We start from the raw sequence: 23,615 nt of genomic DNA, 5'->3' as shown, positions 1-23,615 counted from the left end.
AGCTTGACACTAGTAATACAGCAAAACTCTATCTAAAAATCCAAATCAGCCGGGCACTGGTGGCTCACGCCTGTAATCCTAGCTAGTCAGGAAGCTGAAACCTGAGGCTCATGGTTCAAAGCCAACCTTGGCAGGAAAGTCCATGAGACTCTTATCTCTAATAAACCACCAGAAAACTGGAAGTGGCATTGTGGCTCAAGTGGTAGAGCACTAGCCTTGAGCTGAAGAGCTGAGGGACAGCGCCCAGGCCCAGAGTTCAAACCCCACAACTGACAAACCCCCAATAAGCAAAAACAACCAAATAAGATGCAACCAAACCAAAAAAAAAAACAAAATCCTCAAAACCCCAAATTAAACAGTTAGCAAGAGAATAAACCAAGCAAGCAAAAGACACTGGTCGAACACAACAAAAATCCAACATTGGAAGGAGATAAAGGGGAACACTCACATTTAGGAGTGGCAAAGACCACCAACCCAGATTGAAAGGGTTAAAATGTTCCAATCAGATGCAAACACACATTCTGAGTGCAGACTGAGCCCAAGCAGAAAATTGAAGGTTGCTTTCTGATAAGAAAATAAACTAACAGTAAGGCAATGATTAACTAGCAGAGAAACAAAAGCCATGCTAGGAAAAGCAATCCATACGTTGTTACACTCTTACTTAGGATGAATGCTCATTGTTATGGTTTCAGTAAGAAATGTATCCCCACAATCTAGCCAGTTACATGCATGGTCCCCAGATGGCTGTGCTGTTTTGGGTAGTGGTGGAAACTATAGGAGGTTAAGGCCTGGCTGGAGGAAGTTGGTGCAAGTCTAGCTCCTCCTACTCTCCTTGCTTCCTGTCCACCATGAGGTGAAGAAACTCCTCCTTCACACACCCCACTGCTGTGATGTTCTATCCCTGCAGCTAGGGCCATTTAACCACAGAATGAACCTCTGGATCTGTGAGCCTCATCAATTCTTCTGCTTGATTGGGTGATGGTGGCTCCTGCCTGGAATCCTAGTCACTCACGGGGCTGAGTTCTGAAGATCGTGGTTTGAAGCTACCCTGGACTGAAAAGTCAGTGAGACTCTTATCTCCAAGTAGCTAGCAAAAGACCAGAAGTGGTGGTGTGGCTCACATCACAGAGTGCCAGTGTTGAGCCCAAAAAGCCAAATGAGAGTGGGAGGTTGTGATTTCAAGTCCTAGTATCAGCACAAACACCCCAAAACTGAGCACTTTATATACACGAAGGCTTCCATCTCATAGGGCTGTCTGCACAGTACTTCATTCGGACAAGAGTCCAAGCCTTCTGAGAGCAAAACCACTGGAATGATGGTGCCTGCCACACTGATGGTGAAGATTTCCTTCTTTGTTTTCTTCATTTGGGTCAGTTATGGGGCTTGAACTCAGGGGTTTCCAGTTTTTATAATCGCTTCCTGTTAAAGCATCTGGTCAGCTGGGTGCCGGTGGCTCACGCCTGTCATCCTAGCTACTCAGGAGACTGAGATCTGAGGATCATGGTTCAAAGCCAGCCCGGGCAGGAAAGTCCGTGAGACTCTTAGTGCCAATAAACCACCAGAAAGCTGGAAGTGGCGCTGTGGCTCAAGTGATAGAGTGTTCGCCTTGAGCTGAAGAGCTGAGGGACAGTGCCCAGGCTCAGAGCTCAAGTCCCATGACCCCCACACCCCAAAAAAAGCATCTTGTCGTGACTGGTGACCTGAGGAAACCTTATCTATTAATCTACCTAATATTCTCAAGCTGTGTTGTTCAATCTCTGTGTGTGTGTGCTGGTTGTAGGGCTTGAACTTGGTTCTATCCTTTAGCTTTTTTGCTCAAAGATGGTACTTTATCTCTTGAGCCACACCTCCACTTTGGACATTTTGCTGGTTAACTGGAGATAAGAGTCTTGTAGACTTTCTTGCCAGCCTGGCTTCAAACCATCATCCTCAGATCTCAGCCTCCTGATCAAGCTAGGCGTGAGCTACTGTGTCAGGTTTCACCTTGACTGCCAACTTGATTGGACTAAGCGGTGCCCAGGAGAGGAGAGAGAACACCTCTGGGTGTGTTGGTTGAGAGTCCTTCTAGGGATCAGTGTGGCTGGACAACTGGGAGGTAAAAGAACTGTGGGCAGTGGAGGCTGGCTGGAGGAGACTCAGTCTCCCCCGGGCGCTGGCTCGCTCCTGCCCCCTGGTGGCCAGTACCTGACATTGTGGGGCTGCTTGTCGCAGGAGAGCACGGTGTTGGCGATGGACTGCTGCAGGTGATGTCTTTGCCTCCTCAGCGTCTGCTGGAAGTCGTCTTCCAGGGTCTGCACCACGTAACGCAGAAACAGGACTCTCCCGGGCAGAGTCTGACCCTGGGAGGGAAGGAATGGACACGTCAGCCTTTCTCCATGGTCCCTGGATGATGCCAAGTACTGACTTGTCACCCTCAGAAGGCTTCTAGAAGGGCTGGGTCATTGTAAATGAGGAAAAACAGGGAGACTGATAAAAGAATCACACTCTAGAAGAGCTCAGAAACCATTTGTGTGTCAGTACTAGGGTATGAACTCAGGGCCTGGGCACTGTGCCTTAGCTTTTTTACTCAAGAATGGTGCTCTACCATTTGAGCCAAGCCTTTACTTCCAGCTCTTTTGCTGGTTCACCGGAGGTAAGTCACAGGGGGTTTTCCTACCTGGGCTGGCTCTGAACTGTGATCCTCAGATCTCAGCCTTCTCAGTAGCTCGGATGACAGGTGGGAGCCACAGGCCACTAACTGGCTGTATTACTGTTATGTTAGCACCAAGACTTGAACTCAGGACCTTGTGCTCCTTGGACTTGCTTGCTCACAGCTGGCATTCTATCACCTGAGCCACACCTCCAGCCTGGAGTTTTGCTTGGGCTGACTTACTGTTTGTTATTATTATTATTTTTTGGAATAGATTCTCACACTTTTGTCCCGGTCAGCCGGGATGAAGATCTTCCAACTTAGCTCCCATATCCCTGGAATGACAGAGGCACTGCCTCACCCAGCTTTTTTAAAATGGTTGAGATGGGGTCTCGCAAACCTTTTGTCTAGGCTGGTCTTCTCCAAACCTGCCTCTTCAGTAGCCCAGAGTGTAGGCACAAGCTACCTTGCCTAGTTCATTTCAAGGACATAATCCAGCACTGCTGTGGTTTGAATGAGAAACGTCTCCTACAGGGGGGCTGGGAAGGTGGCTCAGTGGTAGAGCGCTTGCCTAGCGTGCATGAAACCCTGGTCTCGATTCCTCAGCACCACAGACACAGAAAAGGCCTAAAGTGGCACTGTGGCTCAAGTGGTAGAGCCCTAGCCTTGAGCAAAAGCAGCTTAAGGGCAGTGCTCAGGCTCTGAGTTCAAGCCTCAGGACTGGCCAAAAAATAAATAAAGGAAAAAGAAAATGTCTCCTACAGGCTCAAGTGCTGAATTCTTGGTTCTTTCACCGGTGATGCTATTTTGGGAGGTTCTGGCAATGGTTAAGAAGCGTGAGCTACGAAGAGGAAGGGGGTTCAACGTGAGTGGTCCCCTGAAGGGCATCTCTCGTTATTGGCCCCTTTCTTTGTCTTTCTCTACTTTCTTTTTTCTTTTCTGTCAGTTGTGGAGCTTGAACTCTGGGTTTGGGCTCTTCAGCTCAAGGTGAGCGCTCTACTGTTTGAACCACAGCGCCACTTCCGGTTTTCTGGTGGTTTCTTGGAGATAAGAGTCTCATGGACTTTCCTGCCCAAGCTGGCTACAAACCGCGATCCTCAGATTTCAGCCTCCTAAGTAGCTAGGATGACAGGCGTGAGCCACTGGCATCTGGCCTGCTTTCTCTACTTTCTGTCCATCGCGCAGAATCAACTTTGCTCCGCCCACTTCTTTCACCGTGCTGCTCTGCTTCTCCATGGTCTGGAAGCAGTATTAGGCTCTTCTCTTTTTACCTTGCTCCTCAGGTATTTGTGACAGCAATGGAAAATCCGACTTGCACACGCACTACATTTGCAGCTTATTCATACAGTCCCGCGAAGACTGAAAGGTGTGAAATAGAAAACTGCAAACCCACTGGCCACTAACTTCCCATTTCCTACTCCCCACCTGCACCCCTGGTAACTACATTCTATTTTCCATTTCTTTTTGATCACTTGTGGGGCTTGAACTCAGGACCTGGGTGCTGCCCTGAGCTTTTTGTGCTCAAGGCTAGCAGGGCTGCCACTTTGGGCCATGTGCCCTTTCTGGTTTTCTGGTGGTTCATAGGAGATTAAGAGTTTCATGGGCTTTCCTGCCTGGGCTGGCTTTGAACCACGATCGTCACATCCCAGCCTCCTGAGTAGCTAGGATTATAAGCATGAACCATCAGCGCTCAGCTTTCCATTTTCTATATCTATGAATTTTTTTTTCTAGTATTAGTTTGAATTCAGGGCTTCACGTTTGGTAGGAAGGTGCTCTATTGCTAAAACATGCCCCCAACCCCCCACCCCCCCCCCACTTTTTGATGGCTATTTTTGAGACAGGGTTTCACTTCTTGCCCGGATGCACATCCGGTCTGCCATCTGCCGATTTTAGGTTTCTTGTTGTCGTTTGGATGGTAGGAGCATGCCACTGTGTCTACCTTTCCTCTGTTGAGACCCTTTACTCTCTGATAGTGGAATTTTCTCCCCAGGCTGGCCTGGAACCACAAGCTAACCTCAGGCTTCCACAAAACTTAGGATAACAGGCATGTGCCACTGCACCTGGCTACTGTTTGAAAGGAAGTCCTGTGTGACCTTTTCTGCCTGGGTTGGCCTCGAACTGAGGTCCTCCCATTTTCCAGCCTCCCCGAGTAGCGAGGATTACAGGTGTGATTCAGAGATGCCTAGCTTGAATTTTAACTATTTTGCCATCTCTTTGAGTGACTGGCATGTTTCACTTAGCACAGTGTCCTAAAGGTTGTACCTTGGGACAGAATTACTTTGCTTTTTGACGACTGATATTGCACAGTACATAGGTCCTGCACTATGCCTCAGTGCCACTTCTGGCTTTTTCTTTTTTATGTGGTACTGAGGAGTTGAACCCGGGGCTTCATGCATGCTAGACAAGCACTCTACCACTAAGCCACGTTCCCAGCCCTCTGGCTGTCCATTTTCTTTGTAACTTAAGTCTTTCCAAGCAAAAGATACACCTTCGTGATGATCATGTTACCTCTTCTTCCATGACATAGGTGAGCAGTTTCCAGTCCCACTCTACTGCTTTGGCATTGGCTGGATGTAGCCTGAAATTCAAGTGACATCGATTAGAATTCTGGAGAACTTAGCGGATGCAGTGCTAGGGATCCGAAGATGGGTCCCAGCCCGCCCTGCAGGGACCAAACCATGTCAATCAGAGGTAGCTGTCAGTCAATACGCTTTACCTATCGGGAACTCAGGATGCCGTGGGATTTGTGGCACTAATCATAATATTCTACTTCTCAGTCCAGCGATTGGCCCAAAACATCAGCTCATGTTTCAGATTAAGCCAATCCGGAGTCCATTTCAGAACTGATATATCTGGAGTATCATAAAAGCTTGTGGCTGAGGATTAACTATGAGGAACCCAAAGACATAATAAAGCAGAGCTACAAAAGCATCCTGGTGACCAGTTTTGAGCATAGAAGCAAGTAGCATCTATTTTGTGTGTGTATGCTGGTACCAGGCCTTTGCACTGAAGACCTCAGGCTCTTGCTTAGCTTTTCCCTTTAAGGCTGGAGCTCTACCATTTGAGTCACAACTCCACTTATGGCTTTTTGCTGGTGAAGTGGAGGTAAGAATCTCATGAACTTTCCTGCCCTGGCTGGCTTCCACTGCGATCTTCAGATCTCAGTCTCCTGAGTAGCTAGGATTACAGATGTGAGCCATGGGTTCAAGTCACATTTTAATTCTAGGTTTCTAGTATGCAATGTCACCAAATTCTCTCTCTTGCTCTTTCTGGTACTGGGGCTTGAACTCACAACCTGGGCAATATCCCTGAGCTTTTTCATTCAAAGCTGGTGCTCCACCCCTTGAGCCACCATTCCACTTCTGGCTTTTTTTTTTTTTTTTTTGTAATTAGAGATCAGAGTCTCATGAGTTTCTGCCTGGGCTGAGTTCAAACTGCAATCCTCAGATCTCAGCCTCCTGAGTGGCTAGGATGACAGGCGTGATCCACCAGCGCCCGGCTATCTTTCACCAGTTGTTAAAGACAGTTCTGATGGGCTTTTGTGATCACATCTATCTAAATAATCCTTTAAGAAATCCTTGTGTGTGTGGCTCAGGTGATCAGAACACTTGCCAAGCAAGCACAAGGCACTGAGTTCAAGCCCCAGTAGCACCTTTAAAAAACAAACCTTCCCTCCTAAAGCTTAGGCAAGAGAAAACTGAGTCGAATTCCCCTAAACTCCCCGACAGCCAGTGTTACAGCTCATACTGTTGGATTTTCATGAGTAGCATGTAGGCTTCTTTGAGGACATCCACGGTCTCGGAGCCGCTGAGCAGTATTTTCTGGATGATGTGAGCCACGATGTCTCTGGGTGGGTAATGCTGCGGTGACACGAAATCCATCAAAAACTGCACGGTCCCCAGGGGGAAGTTTTCTTCAATCGTGTTGGCCACCATCCTTAGTCTTCGATTAGGGATGGGTTCTAATTTTTGACCTTTGCTCTGTAGAGATAAAAAGAAACAAAATCAGGATGGCTTCCCATAGTGTATAAAACCCAGAGGTTTTTCTGGAATAGGTTGAGTGAAGACTGTAAAGAACAGTCTGTCAGTCTCTCTGTTCATCCACTCATCCATCCATTTTTAGCATGGGTACCAGGCTTGAATTCAGGGCCTGGGCACTGTCCTTTTGCTTTTTGATCTATCTATCTATCTATCTATCTATCTATCTATCTATCTATCTATCTATCTATCTATCTATCTATTTAATTTTTGGTATGGGTATGAGGCTTAAATTCAGGGCCTGGGTGCTGTCCCTTAAGCTTTTTTTGGTGCTCTACCACTTGAGCCACAATGCCACTTCCAGCTTTATGGTGGTTTACTGGAGGTAAAGTGTTTCATGGACTTTCCTGCCTGGGCTGGCTTTGAATCATGATCCTCAGATCTCAGCCTCCTGAGTAGCTAGGCTGACAGACCAGTGTCTGGTCCCCAGAGCTGACAAGGGTACGATTCTGTGTGATCTGGAAGGTGTAAAGGCACCAGGGAGAGAAAGGCATAGGAGCGGAAGACAAGAACATGGCAGAGATCTGCGAGTCAGCCACACGAGTGCTTTACATCCATCTCATCAGCGATCCTGCGAAGCTAGGGCTTGCACAAGTAGAAGGGATTCATCCCATGCTGATGTTTAAGTGTGGAGCCTGAAATCTGAACCCAGATCTGATTTCATCTACAAGTAGTGGGGGGGAAAAAAAAAAGATCAAACCTTTACTGAAGACTTGGCCAGTTCTCTCAGGCATGGACCCCAGGTTAAAGGAACCTTAGTGAGGCATACGGAAAGGACACTTAATCCCTGGAGGGGAGAAGTGTCGGCTCACCTCCCGGGTGTCTTTATCAGGGATTAGTGTCTGGAAGAAGAGGTGATGGACGGGAGGGCGCAGGAAGTACTTGAGCCTGTGTAGGCAGGGCCTGTTGAACGCCCCGCCCTGTGGGACTCGCGGTTGCACCTGCGCAGACTTGGCGTTGGTAGGCTCTGATGGTCTTAGGTCTTTTGGAGCTGCGGTCGGTGTGACCTGAAGCCAGGGGACTTTCACTAAGGGAGCTTCTGGCTGTGGAGACGGCGGCATGGGGGAGCAGCTGGGAGAGGAGGGGGTGGAGATGTCCATAGGAGTGTCACGACTCAGGATATCACTCTGATCTGGTGGTAGGCGGGATAGGTGGCCTGCTAACTGTGGCCCAGGTCTCAGGGACCGTGACGTGTTTGCTGGGGGCGGCGATGTGTGGTTGCTTGGTGGCTGTGGGATGGTTGCTGGTGGCTGTGGTATGGTTGCTGGTGGCTGTGGTATAGCTCCTGGTAGCTGTGATCCAACTCCCGATGGCACATCTGGTAAGCGGGGAACGTCTCCTGACGATGGTGGCGTGTCTCCTGACGATGGTGGCGTGTCTCCCAGAGCCTGTGGCCTGGGTGGCGTGGCTGGGTATGATCGGTGTGGAGGCGGGCCTGGCAGATGCGGAGGTAGACCCGGACAGTCTTGCGGTGTGCTCGGGGGGTGTGGAGGCCAGGACAAATCTTGGGGTGGGTGAGAAATAATCTGAGGAGCACACGGTGCATTCGGCCGGGCGCAGGGCACATTCTGAGGAGGGGGTGGCACGTTCTGCGGGGAGCGGGGGACATTCTGGGGGGAGGGTGGTACCTTCTGGGGGGGGCCAGGTACCTTCTGCAGGGCACAGGGCAGGTTCTGCGGAGCGGGTGGCACATTCTGAGAGCATGGTATGTTCTGCAGAGAGCATGGCGCATTCTGCAGAGAGCATGGCGCATTCTGCAGAGAGCATGGCGCATTCTGCAGAGAGCACAGTGCGTTCTGCAGGGCGCCGGGCACTGGCTGTAGAGCACATGGCGCTCCTCCTTGAAGCGGCTGAGACAGAGCCTGAGTTTGGCCCAGCACGGTCTCTGATGGGCAGGACAAGGCTCGAGGGGGACACGAGGAAGGCCGGGGGGGATAGGCGCAGGCTTGTGGGGGGCACGGGGAAGTTCTCAGGGGGCACGGCAGGGCTGGTAGTGGACAAGGCACATCCCGCTGTGGGCATGGTAAGGGCGCCCTCTCATGGTTACTGTTGCTACTGCTTATGGGGGAGAACGAAGACAGCTGTAGGTTGGCCAAGAAGCTGAGATCACCTCGGAACGTGGTTGAGCGGCCATTCGGCTGCCCCGGGTAGGTTGAGTCCTGCCGGATCGCTCCTTCATAGATGCTTCCCTCCGTGTCCGAGCGCAGCGGGGTGCTGTTCATCACTCTCCGGGTTGGAGGCCGAGAACTTCTGTCCACCTGGCTTTCTGTCACCTCTTTGCTGGCGCATGTCTGAAGGCTGTCTGGCTCCTTCTGGGAGGGAGCAACAGGGTCTGAAGTCAGATCGAAGGTGGCAATGGGTCTACTTTCTTCCTCGCCGGTGGTAAGATCGATCACGCAGTGTCCGTTGCGGTCCTTGGCCCTTGGTCTGGGTTCTCTAGTTAAATCAATGAAGTCCTGCGGAAGAATTTGGGAGAGGAGTTAGAAGATGAGCAGAGGAGCTCACGCCTGTAATCTCAGCTACTCAGGAAGCTGAAATCTGAGGATCACACGGATCGAAGCCAGCCCGGGGGCAGGACAAGTCTGGGAGACTCTTATTGCCAATGAACCAGCAAAAAGTTGAAAGTGGAGCTGTGGCTCAAGTAGTACAGCACCAGCCTTGAGTGGAAAAAGCTAAGGGGGCAGGGGACGGGGCCCTGAGTTTAAGCCCCAGTAACAAAAAAGAAGAAGAATGTCATTATCTGTGAAGAATGACAGTCTAGCTTTAGAGGATGTTTACTTCTTAGACAATCTGCACATCTTACCTACATAAACATTAGTAATACTCTGTAATAACAGCTAATTTCTTTAGTTTGTCAGTTGTGGGGCTTGAACTCTGGGCCTGGGCGCTGTCTCTCAGCTCTTCAGCTCAAGGCGAGCGCTCTACCACTTGAGCCACAGCGCCACTTCTGTTTTTTCTGCTTATGTGGTGCTGAGGAATGGAACCCAGGGCCTTATGCATGCCAGGCAAGCGCTCTACCACTGAGCCACCTTCCCAGCCCCAAACAGCTGATTTCTTTACCGTCTTGATATGGGTAAGCAGGAATGCAGTGGGAAATTTATTCTGATCAAAGGAGAACAGGGAATTATAAGGGATCTCAACCTCAAGCTTTTAATTTTTTTATTTATTTTTTTGCTACCAGTAATGGGGCTTGAACTCAGGGCCTTGGTGCTGTCCCTTTGCCCTTTTGCTCCAGGCTAGCACTCTACCACTTGAGCCACACCTCTACTTCCAACTTTTTGGTGGTAATTAGAGATGAGTCTCATGGACTTTCCTGCCCAGGCTGATTTGGAACCACAATCCTCAGCTCTCAGCCGCAGTTGACAGCCACGAGTGTTAGGCCACAACTGATGTGTGGGAAAGCAAATACACTAGACGGCCTAGACCAGACGCCAGACAGGAAGGTAAGCAAATGTAAGAGGACTTGTGTGCAAAGAATGTGTTGGGTGTGGGCTGGGAAGGTGGTTCAGTGGTAGAGCACTTGCCTTGCATGCTCGAGGCCCTGGGTTCGATTCCTCAGCACCACAGAAGAAAAAAGCCGGAAGTGGCGCTGTGGCTCAAGTGGTAGAGCGCTAGCCTTGAGCTGAAGAGCTGAGGGACAGCGCCCAGGTCCAGAGTTCTGGCCCCACGACCAGACCCCCCCAAAAAAAAGAATGTGTTGGGTGTTTCCATGTGTGATCTTACTCGTTCTCAGTACCATGGCATAATCTCCATTACACACACACACACACACACACACACACACACACACACACACACACACACACACACACACACACACACACACACACACACACACACACACACACACACACACGGGAAGGTTATTTACCTAAGGTTTCAACAGCTAAGTAGCAGACAGACAGAACGGGATTCATGTTCTTTCTCTGTGAGGGCCTAGTCTGGCGCTGGTGGCTCACGCCTGTCATCCTAGCTACTCAGGAGGCTGAGATCTGAGGATCATGGTTCAAAACCAGCCTGCATAGGCAAGTCCCAGACTTTTTATTTCTTTTTTTGGGTCCGGTCGTGGGGCCTGAACTCTGGGCCTGGGCGCTGTCCCTCAGCTCTTCAGCTCAAGGCTAGCGCTCTACCATCTGAGCCACAGCGCCACTTCCGGCTTTTTTCCCCCTTTTTGCTTATGTGGTGCTGAGGAAATCGAACCCAGGGCCTCAGGCATGCAAGGCAAGCGCTCTACCACTGAGCCACCTTCCCAGCCCTCCCTCTCCAGTTGTTTTGATGTCTCCACAGTCACTCCAAATTTCTCATGCATGTTACACACTATATTTCTATCTGTTCGCTTTCCACAAATTTGAGTCTTTGTATTCCAAGCGCATTTTATATAAATAGTGCATCTCATTCAACAATACATAGGAGTCCCTCCATGTTTTGTCCAGACTGACAATCTCTGCCTTTTGACAAATTTCTCGTGCAATTATATTTCGTTTTTGTCAATCATTGTTTTAACTCTGCAATTGGTAGAGTGCTAACCTTGACGAAAAGGGTCAGGGACACAACGCAGGCTCTGAGTTCAAGCCCCAGGACTGGCACAAAAAAATATACATATAGCCAGGTGCTGGTGGCTCACGCCTGTCATCCTAGCTACTCAGGAGGCTGAGATCTGAGGATCACGGTTCCAAGCCAGCCTGGGCAGGAAAAGTCCGTGAGACTCTTATCTCCAATAAACTACCAGAAAACTGGAAGTGGCACTGTGGCTCAAGTGGTAGAGTGCTCGCCTTGAGCTGAAGAGCTGAGGGACAGCGCCCAGGCCCAGAGTTCAAGCCCCACGACCGACAAACAAACAAACAAACAAAAAAAACCACACACACACACACACACACACATACACACACACACCAATACAATTCCATTCACCCTACTCCTCATCTTCTATTTTTGCGGTGATTGTTTTAGATACACTTATGCATTATATCTGTGTACATTGTGAACACTAAACCAGCACCACCATATTTGTTTTAGGCAAGTTGTCTTTCAAAGACATTCTGAAGTGACAACAATTGTCACTTTGTTTTTAACACATATTTGCAAATTCTGGTGCTCTTCGTTCCACATGAAGCTATTTCCCATCGGGATAAATGTCTGCAGTTTAGGCGTTCTAGTGAAAAAACTGCTTTCAATTTACTCGTTTTAAAATACCTTGATTTTACTCTTGTTTTTGAAGGATAATTTGGTAAACATAAGCTCTTGGAGGGGAAAAAAAGTTTCTTTCTCTCCCTTTCTGTGGTACTGGGGCTTGGATTCAGGGTCTTGCACTATGGTGGGCAGGTGCTCAACCACTTGAACCAAGCCCCTGACACTCTTGGCCAAAAAGCTCTTTTCTTCCATGATTGGAATATGTCAATTCCATGACTTTGGGCCTCTAGTCTGATGGGAAGTCGGCTGCTAATTTGCATCGATGTTTCCTAGTGACATTTTTCTCTGGAGAAAGTCTGGCTCTCTTGGCGTTTGTTGTGCTTTGAGTCTGTTCTACTTCTCTTTTTTTTCTTTTTTGTTTTTTTATTGTCCGGTCGTGGGGCCTGAACTCTGGGCCTGGGCGCTGTCCCTCAGCTCTTCAGCTCAAGGCTAGCGCTTTACCACTTGAGCCACAGTGCCACTTCCGGCTTTTTTCTCTTTGCTTATGTGGTGCTGAGGAATCGAACCCAGGGCCTTGAGCATGCAAGGCAAGCACTCTACCATTGAGCCACCTTCCCAGCCCTGTTCTACTTCTCTTGTCTGTAGTTATTTTTCCAACTGAAGATAAGAAAACTCCAGTCACTGTCCTTGAAATATTTTTCTACATATGGAAGGGATGGGGGGAAAATGGAGGACAGTGGGAAAAGGGGTGATATTCATCAAGATGTGCTGTATTTGTCATCTTACTTGTAGAATTGAAACCCTTTTGTACAACTACTTAAAAATTTTTTTCTTTTACAACCTTTCCCTGCTGTTCTTCTAAGATCCCAATCGTATACTTTTGGGTTGCTTCATAATGTACTATATGATTATGAGCTTCTATTCAACTCTACGCCATCTCCCTGCCAACTTTATTATATTTTCACTGCTACTAAAGCTTGAACTCAAACCCTGGGTGCTGTCCCCTAAGCTTTTTTTGCTCAAGGCTAGTGCTCTACCACTTGAGACACACCTTTCCCCTAGAACCACTTTTAGGTGGTTAACTGGAAAATAAAGAGTCTCAGACTTTCCTGACTGAGCTTGGAACTGTGATCTTCAGATTTCAGCCTCTTGAGCAGCTAGGATTACATGAGTGAGCCACCACCCCCTGGCTGCACCTCTTTTTGTATTCTTTTTATTGTCGTCGTGTTTGAAGGACAGAGGATCAAACCCAGGGCCTCATGCATGCTAGGTAAGTACTCTAGTACTTATGTAAGTTTCTAGTACTGAGCTAGTACTAGTACTCTAGTACTCATGTAAGTACTCTAGTACTGAGCTCCCAAACTCCCAGCCTTTTCTGGCCTGCATCTCTTTGGTGCCTTGCTGGTTCTCTTGGATAAAACCTAGTAACTGGATATACTTGATCTAATAATAGTTGTCAATTTACCCTCTAATCTTAGTGTCTTCTCTTAGTGTTCCTAACTAATTTGCATTTCCACTGCATATTATACTAATTAAGCTCTTACAAGTTACACATTCTCTGATTGTCATGGTGGGATTGCCAGAGGGCAAGAAGGCGTAGGTGACAGGGATTTCCAAAATTTGGCACCTGCTCTGGGAGACACAGCAGCTGATCAGGCCTCGATCATCTAGTAACCCTGTTTTCAGATCAAGATACCTCACAACAAGTCTGTGACATGAATCTTATGGCTAAAACACCTAAATGAGGCTGAGATCTGAGGGTTGTGGTTAAAGCCAGCCCGTAGAAGGAAGGTCTGGGAGACTCTGATCTTCCATGAACCACCAGAAAACCGGAAGTGGTGCTGTGGCTCAAGTGGTAGAGTGCTCACCTTGAGCTGAAGAACTGAGGGACAGCACCCAGGCCCTGAGTTCAAACCCCAGGGCTGACACAAACAAAACCTAAAGAAGCCAGGTGCTGGTGCCTCACCAGTGCCTGTAATCTGAGCTACTCAGGAGGCTGAGATCTAAGGAGTATGGTCCGAAGGCAGCCCAGGCAAGAAAGTCTATGAGATTCTTATCTCCAACTAATGGCTAAAAAACCAAAGTCAGAAGTGGAGCTGTGGCTCAAGTGGTAGAGCATTAGCCTTGAGCAAAAAAAGCTCAGGGACTGTGCTCAGGCCCTGAGTTCAAGTCCAGGACACACACACACACACACACACACACACACACACACACACACACACACCCTGAAGCTCAGGGACTGTGCCCAGGCCCTGAGTTCAAGTCCAGGACACACACACACACACACACACACACACACACACACACACACACACACACACACACACACACACACACACACACACACCTGAAGCTCAGGGACTGTGCTCAGGCCCTGAGTTCAAGTCCAGGACACACACACACACACACACACACACACACACACACACACACACACACACACACACACACACACACACACACACACACACACACACCCTGAAGCTCAGGGACTGTGCCCAGGCCCTGAGTTCAAGGCCCAGGAGACACACACACACACACACCCTGAAGCTCAGGCACACACACACACACACACACACACACACACACACACACACACACACACACACACACACACACACACACACACACACACACACACACACCCTGAAGCTCAGGGACTGTGCCCAGGCCCTGAGTTCAAGGCCCAGGAGACAGACAGACAGACAGACAGACACACACACACACACACACACACCCTGAAGCTCAAATGGCTCAATACTTCTCTGTGGAGTTCTGGAAGTCTCGGGCTGGGCTGTACCAGCACAAAGCTGGTCCAAGGCTCATCTCTTGTGGATGGTGTAGGGGGTAAGGTTTGCTGCTTACCATTCCAGCTTTGGTTATGGCTTTGGGTTTCATTGTTCTCCTAGCAGATTTCTGCTCATTCCTGCCAGCCCAGAGAATAGGAAAACTTAGTCTGTTGCTCATGTTTCCCATGAGTGCCTATATTACCAGTATCTGCCACAGGGGCAGACACAAGGCAAAAAACTCAAGACATGTCAAGAGGGCTGGGAAGGCGGTTTAGTGGTAGAGTGCTGGCCTACCATGAATGAATCCTGGGTTCGATTCCTCAGTACCAGAGACACAGAAAAAGCTGGAAGTGGCGCTGTGGCTCAAGGGGTAGAGTGCTAGCCTTGAGCAAAAGAAGCTTAGGGACAGCGCCCAGGCCCTCAGTTCAAGCCCCAGGACTGGAGGGGGGAAAAAAAAAGACATATCAAGAGACTGAATTTTGGGAGGAAACTTGATGGAATTTCCATGTGACCAAATTGAAAACAATAGGGATACTTGAGGCTTTCTACCCATTACGCTCTTCCACAAGCCACAATTAAGAACTGGGAATGCTTATTATCCTTCTGTCTCTGTTCTAAGCCCCGCACCTTAAATCTATTACTCCTTCCCTGAATAAAGTTCCCACATAGGTTCTGTCTCTGATGCTTGTGGGGGCAGTTAGTTATGAGTAGGGGACAGGAAGCAATACATTTACTGTATAGATTTATAGGGTACCCACATAGAGCCTTAGATCCATAAAGATAATTCTAACTGGACAGCAAATCATATAGCTATTATACAAATCTGACTTTGTTTGTGCTATTTGTCTATTTATTGGTTTGCCCGTTATGTGCATTTTTATAAATGGAAGCATCCAATGTGCATCTGGTTTTTTTTTTTTTTTAATGTAGCATGTTTTCAAGAGCCATCTATGTTGTGATATGTATTAGTACTGCAGTTTTCATTTTTTGGGGGGGGTTGGTCGTGGGGCTGTAGCTCTTTAGCTCAAGGCAAGTGCTCTAGCTCTAGAGTCACATTACCACTTCTGGATTTCTGGTGGTTCATTGGAGATCAGAGTCTCATGGACTTTCCTGCCCAGGCTGGCTTTGAACCCCGATCCTCAGATCTCAGCCTCCTGAGTAGCTAGGATGACAGATATAAGCCACCAGCACCCAGCTCTTACATTTCTTTTTAGATGGAGACACTATTAAGATACATGTTCATTTTCAGTGGCTGGGAGCATTTCACTTGACTATTATGAATACTACTTACAAGTCCCTGTGTGAACATCACATTTTCAAGTCTCTTGGGCATATGCCTAGAAAAGTCCTGCGTGGTTGTATGGTAGGTTTATGTTTATTTTCCTGAGGAATTGCCAATGTTTTTCAGAGTGGCTGTACCCTTTCCATTTCACCAATAATTCGATCCAGTTTCTCCACACCCTTTGCCAGCATTTGCTGGTGTCATTGTTTGTTTTCTTCCTATTAAGGTTAGAGTGTTCTTCCTATAATCTGCATACAAATCTTAAGTCAGATGTTATTTATGTCTTTTCTCCTTGTTTGTTCTTTTTATTTTCTAAACAAAGAATGCTGCAGAGCAAAATCGTCCCTTTCCATGAAAGCTAATTTATCGTATTCTGTTTTTCTTTTATGGATTATGCCCTTGGCATCACAGTGAAGACCTCTGTGCTTAACGTTTGGCCACGAAAATTTTTACTTACATTTTCTAAGAGTTGTATAGTTTGGCCAGGCACTGATAGCTCACACCTGTCACCCTAACTACTCAGGAGGTTGAGTTCTAAGGACTGCAACTTGAAGCCGGCCTAGATTGGCAAATCCACAAGACTCTTATCTCCAATTCTAACCAGTAAATAGCCAGAAGTGGAGCTGTGGCTCAAGTGGCAGAATGCCAGACTTGAGTGAAAAAACTCAGGGACAGTGCCTAAACCCTGAGTTCAAGCCTCGGTTACTAACACACACACACACACACACACACACACACACACACACACACACACACACACACACACACACACACACACACACACACACACACACACACACACACACACACACACACACACCCTCTGATGTATTCTGAGTTCATTTTGATGAAAGGTGTGAAGTTTATGTCAAGATTTTTGCCTTTTTGCTTTCAAATGTCCAATTATTCCAACTTTACCCATTGAAATCACCAAATTTCTTCCGCTGAATGGAAAGACACTTTTACACCTTTGTGAAAAATCAATTGGTTCTACTGTGTGTGTCTATTTTGAGGTACATTTTCATCTCATTGATAAGTGTGTCAATTCTGGGCTGGGGATGTAGCACGGACGGAGAACACTTCCTGAACATGCGCAAAGAACCTGGGGGTGGAGCAAACTAAAAAAAGGAAACAAGCAAAAAAAGATCTTTCCTAGTGTCAGCCTCTTCAAGAACTTCACTGTCTTAATTATTATAGTTAAACAGTAGATCCTAAAAAGTAGCGGGGCACTGGTGGTTCATACCTGTAATCCTAGCTATTCAAGAGGCTGAGATCCAAGGATCACGGTTCAAAGCCAGCCCGGGCAGGAAACTCCATGAGACTCTTATCTCCAATAAACCACTAGAAAACTGGAAGTGGTGCTGTGGCTCAAGTGGTAGAGCACTCGCCTTGAGCTGAAGAGCTGAGGGACAGCGCCCAGGCCCAGAGTTCAAGTCCCATGACCAGAAAAAAAAAAGTAAAAATACTTTCATTTGGCTAACTATATTCTTTTTCAAAATAGTTTTGGCTACTCTAGTTCCCAGGAAGCAGCTTACCCACAATTTATGAAGTACCGTGGAAGTTAAATCTAAATCGGGTGCTGATGGTTCACTCCTGTCATTCTAACTCAAGAGGCTGAGATTTGAGGATCACAGTTCAAAGCCAGCCCAGGTAGGAAAGTTAGTGAGCCGCTTATCTCCAATTAATCAGCAAAAAGCCAGAAGTGGAGCTGTGGCTCAAGTGGTAGAGCCCCAGCCTTGAGCAAAAAAGCTCACAGACATCATCCAGGTGGTGAGTTCAAGCCCCAGTACCAACACAAACAATAACAACGAAAAGTTAAAATGAGTCTACCTAGCCATGAATGTAGTATGTACCTCCAATTATTTATGATTTCTTTTGGGGAAAATACAGCTTTCAGCATGTCGATTCTATACGTATTTTGTAACACCCATACCTATACATTAAATTATAAATGGTATTGTATTTTAAGTTTTGACATTATCTATTGCTACCATATAGAAAGAACTATGACAGATTTGCTAAACTCACTACTTTGTTGGTCTCCTACCTCTTCAGTACTTCATTATTTGATATTTTCCTTTTCTTCACAATCATGTCATCTGGAAGTCGATTTTATTTTCCCTTTCCAATCTGTATCTCTGTTTTTGTCAACAGTGGGGCTTGAACTCTGGGCCTGGGCGCTGTCCCTCAGCTCCTCAGTTCAAGGCAAGTGCTCTACCTACTTGAGCCACAGCGCCACTTCCGGTTTTCTGGTGTTCATTGGAGATAAAGAGTCTCATGCATTTTCCTGCCTGGGCTGGCTTTGAACGGAGATCCTGAGATCTCAGCTTCCTGAGTAGCTAGGATTATAGGTGTGAGCCACCAGCACCCGGCTTTTATGTCTTTTATTCCATTCCTTTCTTTATTGTCTCAACCAAGAAGAGATTTCTAGCCCATCCTGAACAAAGATCAGCGCTTATTAGATTGTTCTAGCCTGAGGAAACTCCTTCCTATTTTTAGTGTTTCTTTTTTCTTTTTCTTTTTTCCTTCTAGTGCCAGTACCAGCACTTGAACTCAGGGCCTAGGTAATGTCCCTGAGAGTTTTTGTTTTTCTTTTTCTCAAAGCTAGCACTCTACCACTTGAGCCACAGCTCTACTTCTGGTCTTTTGGTGATTGACTGGAGATAAGAGTCTCATGGACTTTTCTTGCCTGGGCTGGCTTCAAATCATGTTCCTCACATCTCAGCTTCCTGAATAGCAGGAATTACAGGGATAAGCCACTGTTGTTAATTTTATTTTATTTATTTATTTATTTTTTGTCGGTCGTGGGGCTTGAACTCTGGGCCTGGGCGCTGTCCCTCAGCTCTTCAGCTCAAGGCGAGCGCTCTACCACTTGAGCTACAGCGCCACTTCTGGTTTTCTGGTGGTTTATTGGAGATAGGAGTCTCACAGTCTTTCCTGCCCAGGCTGGCTTTGAACCTCGATCCTCAGATCTCAGCCTCCTGAGTAGCTAGGGTGACAGGCGTGAGCCACCAGCGCCCGGCTTACTGTTGTTAATTTTAAACCATGACTGGGCTTTAGCTTTTGTCAAATATGCCTTCTGAGTCAACAGACATTACTGTGTAGCTTTTCTTCTTAGGACTGTTAATATGATGGGTTACATTAATTGATCTTCATATATTGAACCAGCTTGGAATTCTTGGGATAAATTCCACTTGGTGGAAGATTTTTCTGCCAGTGTTTATGAGAGATATTGTTGTATAGTTTTGCTGTTTTTTTTTTTTTTAATGTGTGTGCTGTCTTTGGTATTGTTATAATGGTATTTATTCATTTCATTTTATTTTTATTTATTTATTCTTTTGGGTCCGGTCATGGGGCCTGAACTCTGGGCCTGGGCGCTGTCCCTCAGCTCTTCAGCTCAAGACGAGCGCTCTACCACTTGAGCCACAGCGCCACTTCCGGCTTTTTTCTTTTTGCTTATGTGGTGCTGAGGAATCGAACCCAGGGCCTTGAGCATGCAAGGCAAGCGCTCTACCACTGAGCCACCTTCCCAGCCCTCATTTCATTTTATGAGGTGAAAAATGTTTATGTACAAAAATTCTTTTGTAGGAAGTTGTGTAGAATGGGTGTCATTTCTTCTAGGTTTGGACCAAGAGATTTCTTCTTGTTTCATGTGTGTACCTTGTGTTCACACCATTTATGTCTGCCCCATGGACATATCTTGTGAAATACTAGGCAAGTGCTCTACCACTGAATCAGCCCTTAGTTTTCTCTTTGTTCCCCCTCCCGCCTTTTTTTCTCTCTACTGGATCTTGCTATGCAGCTTAAGTTGGTCTTGAATATGTCAGAATAGCCTAGCTGGCCTTAAAATGCCTTGCTCCTGTCTGCAGAGTACTGGGATTAAAGATATGCGCTACCAGGTCTAGCTCTACTACAGAACTTTTTACAGAAGAAACAAGAGAAAATATACAGGAGAGCCTCTTTAGGTCTATGCAGAGGTTTTGGATAATACCCAAAGCACTAGCTGAAGAAATAAAACCTGATAAAAAGCTTTTGCTCTATGAAGGGTTTTGTGAGGAGGAAGACAAGACATGCTACAGGGGGAAAGAAGTATTTGCAAGTCACATAGCCAACAAAGGACTAGTAAGCAGGATATAGACTTCTTATAATGTAACAGCTAGAAAGATCAAAACAACAACCCTACCACAAAACAATGCAACTAGAAAATAAGCAAAATATGTAGACAGACATTTCACTGAGATGTACACAAATTATTAGCCGTTAAAGAAATGCAAGGGACCTTACTCATGTAATTGTAACCCCTCGGTACAGTATTTTCACAATAAAAAAACTTATTAATAAAAAAAAGACATGCAAGTGACAACCACAATGAGATTACCACCAAACACCTACAGGATTGGCTAAAAACAAGTATAAAAATCATATATATATTTGGTGCTGGTCCTAGGGCTTGAATTCAGAGCCTGGGCCTGCCTGGCTCTGAACTTTTTTTGCTCTCCAGCTTGAGCCACAAAGCCACTTCCGGCTTTTTCTGAGTAGTTTGCTGGAGATAAAGAGCCTCATGGACTTTCTTGTGTAGGCTGGCTCTGAACTGTGATCCTTGGATCTCGGGCCTCCTGAGTAGCTAGGATGACAGGCGTAAGCCACCAACACCCAGTAGGATATCAAATATTGATTAGTGAATTACTAATGTACCGTCGATAATCAATATTTGATATTCCTACATAAAACAGTAACTCAAGGAAACTCTTTTCCTTTTGGTCCAACACAGGGACTCGAACTCGAACCTGCCACTTTTGCTTATTGGCTAGTGTTCTACCAACTGAGCCATGCCTCCAGCCCAAGGAAACTTTTGTAGTTTCTAGAGAAAGTAAACACAAGTATAATAAGACCTAGTACACAAGCTCTTGAGTATTTACTGTAGACAAATGAAAAACTATTCCTAAGAACTCTATATAAGAGCTTTATCAAGTTGCCAGTACTGAGACTTGAACTCAGGGCCTTGAGCTCTTGCCTGGATTTTTTCTCCTCAAAACTGGTGCTCTACCACTTAAGCCACACCTTCAACTTCTGTCTGGTACCTGGTTATATGGAGGTAAGAGTTTCACAGATTTGCATGTCTGGGCTCAGTCTCCTGAATAGCTTAAGAGGCATGAGCCATTGGCACCTGGCTTACAATCTCAATTGTACTAATAGATACACAAGCAAACACAGGTGGTAACAATGAATGAAACTCGTGTGTGTATCTATCTCTACATACAAGCTGGGGAAATAGCACGTTATATTGATGTCAATAACCATGTGACATCATACTATTATTTTGCAATTGACTACCATTGGGGAAACTAAGCAAAACTTCAGAGGAATTTCTGTATTATTCATTCAATCTATTTGATTTTCTTGCTTCCAAGCTGTGACTATTTTAGCTTCAGCCTTCCTTCTCCCTTTATTCTCACAAAGCCTAATCACCACTTAAATACCTTAAATTCAAAAATTAAAAAGCAGTAACCTTTGCACCTGGGGTCTGGTGCTGTTAGATGCTGATCTTGAAATAATTATGCTACTTCTGACCTAGTAGTTCAATTTCTTTTGTTCAGATTTTATTGCTGGTCTCTAGTTTTATTGCATCATTTTCTGAAAAGGTGGCAAGTATGATTTTTCTATTTTACACGCATTGATTGTATGTTTATCTGTTTACTTCCCAAGTGGACAGGAATTTGTCCTTTGCTCTTCCTTCCTTCCCCAATACTGGGGTTTGAACTCAAGGCCTAGGTGTACTCTTGAGGTTTTGTGTTCAAGGCAAGTGCTCTACCACTTGGGCCACAGCTCCACTTCTGGCTTTTTGTTGGTTCACTGGAGATGAAGAGTCTCATAGACTTTTCTGCCCAGGCTGGCTTCCAGTGATGAGCTTTAGATCTCAGCCTCCTGAGTAGCTAGGATTACAGGTGTGCACTTACTGGTGGCTAGCTTCCATGAAGGAGTTTTGTATGACATTCATCCCAGAGATCACCTATCACCATACCTGGGAACCAAAAGGAAATAGTTCACAGAGGAGACTTTCAGGCCTGAGCACATTCTGGAAAGTTGAACTGGGGAAACAGATACCAGCACCCTTCTCAAAGGAGTATTTGCATAGAAGTGGGGTGTTTTCCTTAAAACTATTAAGGTCTATACACATAACATCAGCTTGATTACTCGTGTGTGTGTGTGTGTGTGTGTGTGTGTGTGTGTGTGTGTGTGTCCTGCGGTTTGAACTCAGAGCCTCAACTCTCTCCCTTGACTTTTTCCATTCAAGGCTGGAGCTTTACTACTTGAGCCACACCTCCACTCCTGCCCTGTTTTTTTTGTTTTGCTGGTTAACTGGAGATAAGAGTTTCAAGGACTTTTCTGCCTGGGCTAGCTTCCAACCACCACCTGGTCCTCAGAACTCATCTTCCTGAGTAGTTAGGATTACAGACATGAGCCATCAGGGCCTGGTTTAGCTTAATTATTCTTCTATTTCTGGGATGTGGCTTTGAGAGACTGGGGTTGCAGGAAGTTTTCTGCTATTGCTTTTTTTTGGTTTTTTAAAATGGGGACAGCTTCCCACCTCCCACCCTTCTGAGAGGACACTCAATTACTACTTGTTGAATATATCACCTTGGATGACAGGGAACGGCCATGGATGTGTTCTGTATTACGTTAGGGGTCCCTAACACACCGCTAGACCATAGGCAGGGGGTGTCATTAAATATCTGTGGAGAATTCTGGAAAAGACCAGGATAGCACGGCTATCTGATTCACCCATTCAGATACAAGGACAAAAAGATGCAGGGGCCTGAGGGGAGAAAGAGAAGAGTGCAGGTCTGTCTCCTCCTCCTCCACCCCCCCCACACCCCGCCACCCCCCTCCATTCGGGGGAGGGGGGGACCCCACTTCCTCAGGGCCTGGTTACCAGAGGAGGGGCAAAGCGACAGAAATCGCCCTCCTTTGCTCTCCACGATCGATTCCCCAGGCTGGGCAAGAGGCCCAGGCTCAGGGCCCGCGCTTCCTGGCGTTTGCTGCAGCCCGAGCCGGCGGGGGGGGGGGGGGGGTGGTGGTGATGGTGGGGGGGGGCATGGGGGGGGGGCTCCAGTTACCTCCCCCCTTCCCCCCCCCCCTCCCCGTCACATCTGCGCCCACCACCGCGGCCAAACAATTAACGCGCCGTCCCCGCCGCCTGGACTTGAGGTCCGGGCGGCGGCGGGAGGCCCTGGCTGGGCTCCCAGGAGGCCCCCCCCGCCCCCCGATTCCTGCACCTCCGTCCTCCCGCCAAGGATCGGGGGGGGGGGGTCGGTGGGGGGGGGTCATCCAGCCCGGCCAGGCTCCCCCCCTCCTCCTCCCCACGCAGCCCCCCCCCACCCCCGGGAACGGCGTCCATGTGCTCGGCAGGGTGGGGACCCCCGCGGCCCCGCTGGGGGCGGGGCGCCCCCCCCCCCCCGCCCGCCCGCCCGCCGCGCTCCTCGAGGCCTCAGAGGCCGGCGAGGCGGGAAGCGGCGGCAACCGTGAGGCGCCGGAGGGCGGGGGGGGGGTGCGTGAGGGGGGGGCGCGGTGACCCCCCCCCCCGGCTCGCCCCGTCTCCTCCCCGCCCGGTCACTCACCACCGTGCGGCGGGGCAGCGCGCCCGGGGTCCGGGACAGGGCCCGGCGGAGCCTCCGTGCCCGGCCCGAGCGGGCGCTGCCCGAGCTCTCGGAACCGCTGTCGTCGGAAATCACGATGAAGTCTTCCAT

General features: G+C 47.7%; 2 protein-coding genes across 2 annotated transcripts in view; both read right to left on the bottom strand.

Annotated features, from left to right (window-relative positions):
- Nucleotides 1-7,847, bottom strand: part of Simc1 (SUMO interacting motifs containing 1) — a 20,524-nt gene extending 12,677 nt beyond the window's left edge. The window contains exons 1-4 of the mRNA XM_042667099.1: nucleotides 7,479-7,847; nucleotides 6,377-6,609; nucleotides 5,138-5,207; nucleotides 2,185-2,339 (exon numbers count right to left, since the gene is read on the bottom strand). Of these exons, the coding sequence (XP_042523033.1) occupies nucleotides 2,185-2,339; nucleotides 5,138-5,207; nucleotides 6,377-6,609; nucleotides 7,479-7,766 (746 nt within the window). The 5' untranslated portion in view covers nucleotides 7,767-7,847. The remainder of the gene's footprint in view (nucleotides 1-2,184; nucleotides 2,340-5,137; nucleotides 5,208-6,376; nucleotides 6,610-7,478) is intronic.
- LOC122096503 (SUMO-interacting motif-containing protein 1-like) lies at nucleotides 7,789-23,615 on the bottom strand. Its single transcript, XM_042667072.1, has 3 exons — nucleotides 23,487-23,615; nucleotides 8,206-9,122; nucleotides 7,789-8,101 (listed from the first exon to the last, which is right to left on the bottom strand). The coding sequence occupies exons 1-3, from the start codon at nucleotides 23,613-23,615 to the stop codon at nucleotides 7,789-7,791; spliced, it is 1,359 nt and encodes a 452-aa protein (XP_042523006.1).

Source organism: Dipodomys spectabilis, unplaced genomic scaffold, assembly GCF_019054845.1.
Source record: "Dipodomys spectabilis isolate Male_0828 unplaced genomic scaffold, ASM1905484v1 ptg000375l, whole genome shotgun sequence".
Classification (NCBI taxonomy): Eukaryota; Metazoa; Chordata; class Mammalia; order Rodentia; family Heteromyidae; genus Dipodomys; species Dipodomys spectabilis.
This window is presented reverse-complemented; position numbering and strand designations above follow the sequence as displayed.

What these genes read in the sequence shown, in the direction of transcription:
- LOC122096503 (XM_042667072.1), bottom strand. Translation starts at nt 23,615, where the DNA reads ATGGAAGACTTCATCGTGATTTCCGACGACAGCGGTTCCGAGAGCTCG. An exon ending in CGCTGCCCCGCCGCACGGTG is followed by an intron (nt 9,123 to 23,486) that starts GTGAGTGACCGG and finishes ATTCTTCCGCAG; the next exon opens with GACTTCATTGATTTAACTAG. An exon ending in TGCGCCCGGCCGAATGCACC is followed by an intron (nt 8,102 to 8,205) that starts GTGTGCTCCTCA and finishes CGCATCTGCCAG; the next exon opens with GCCCGCCTCCACACCGATCA.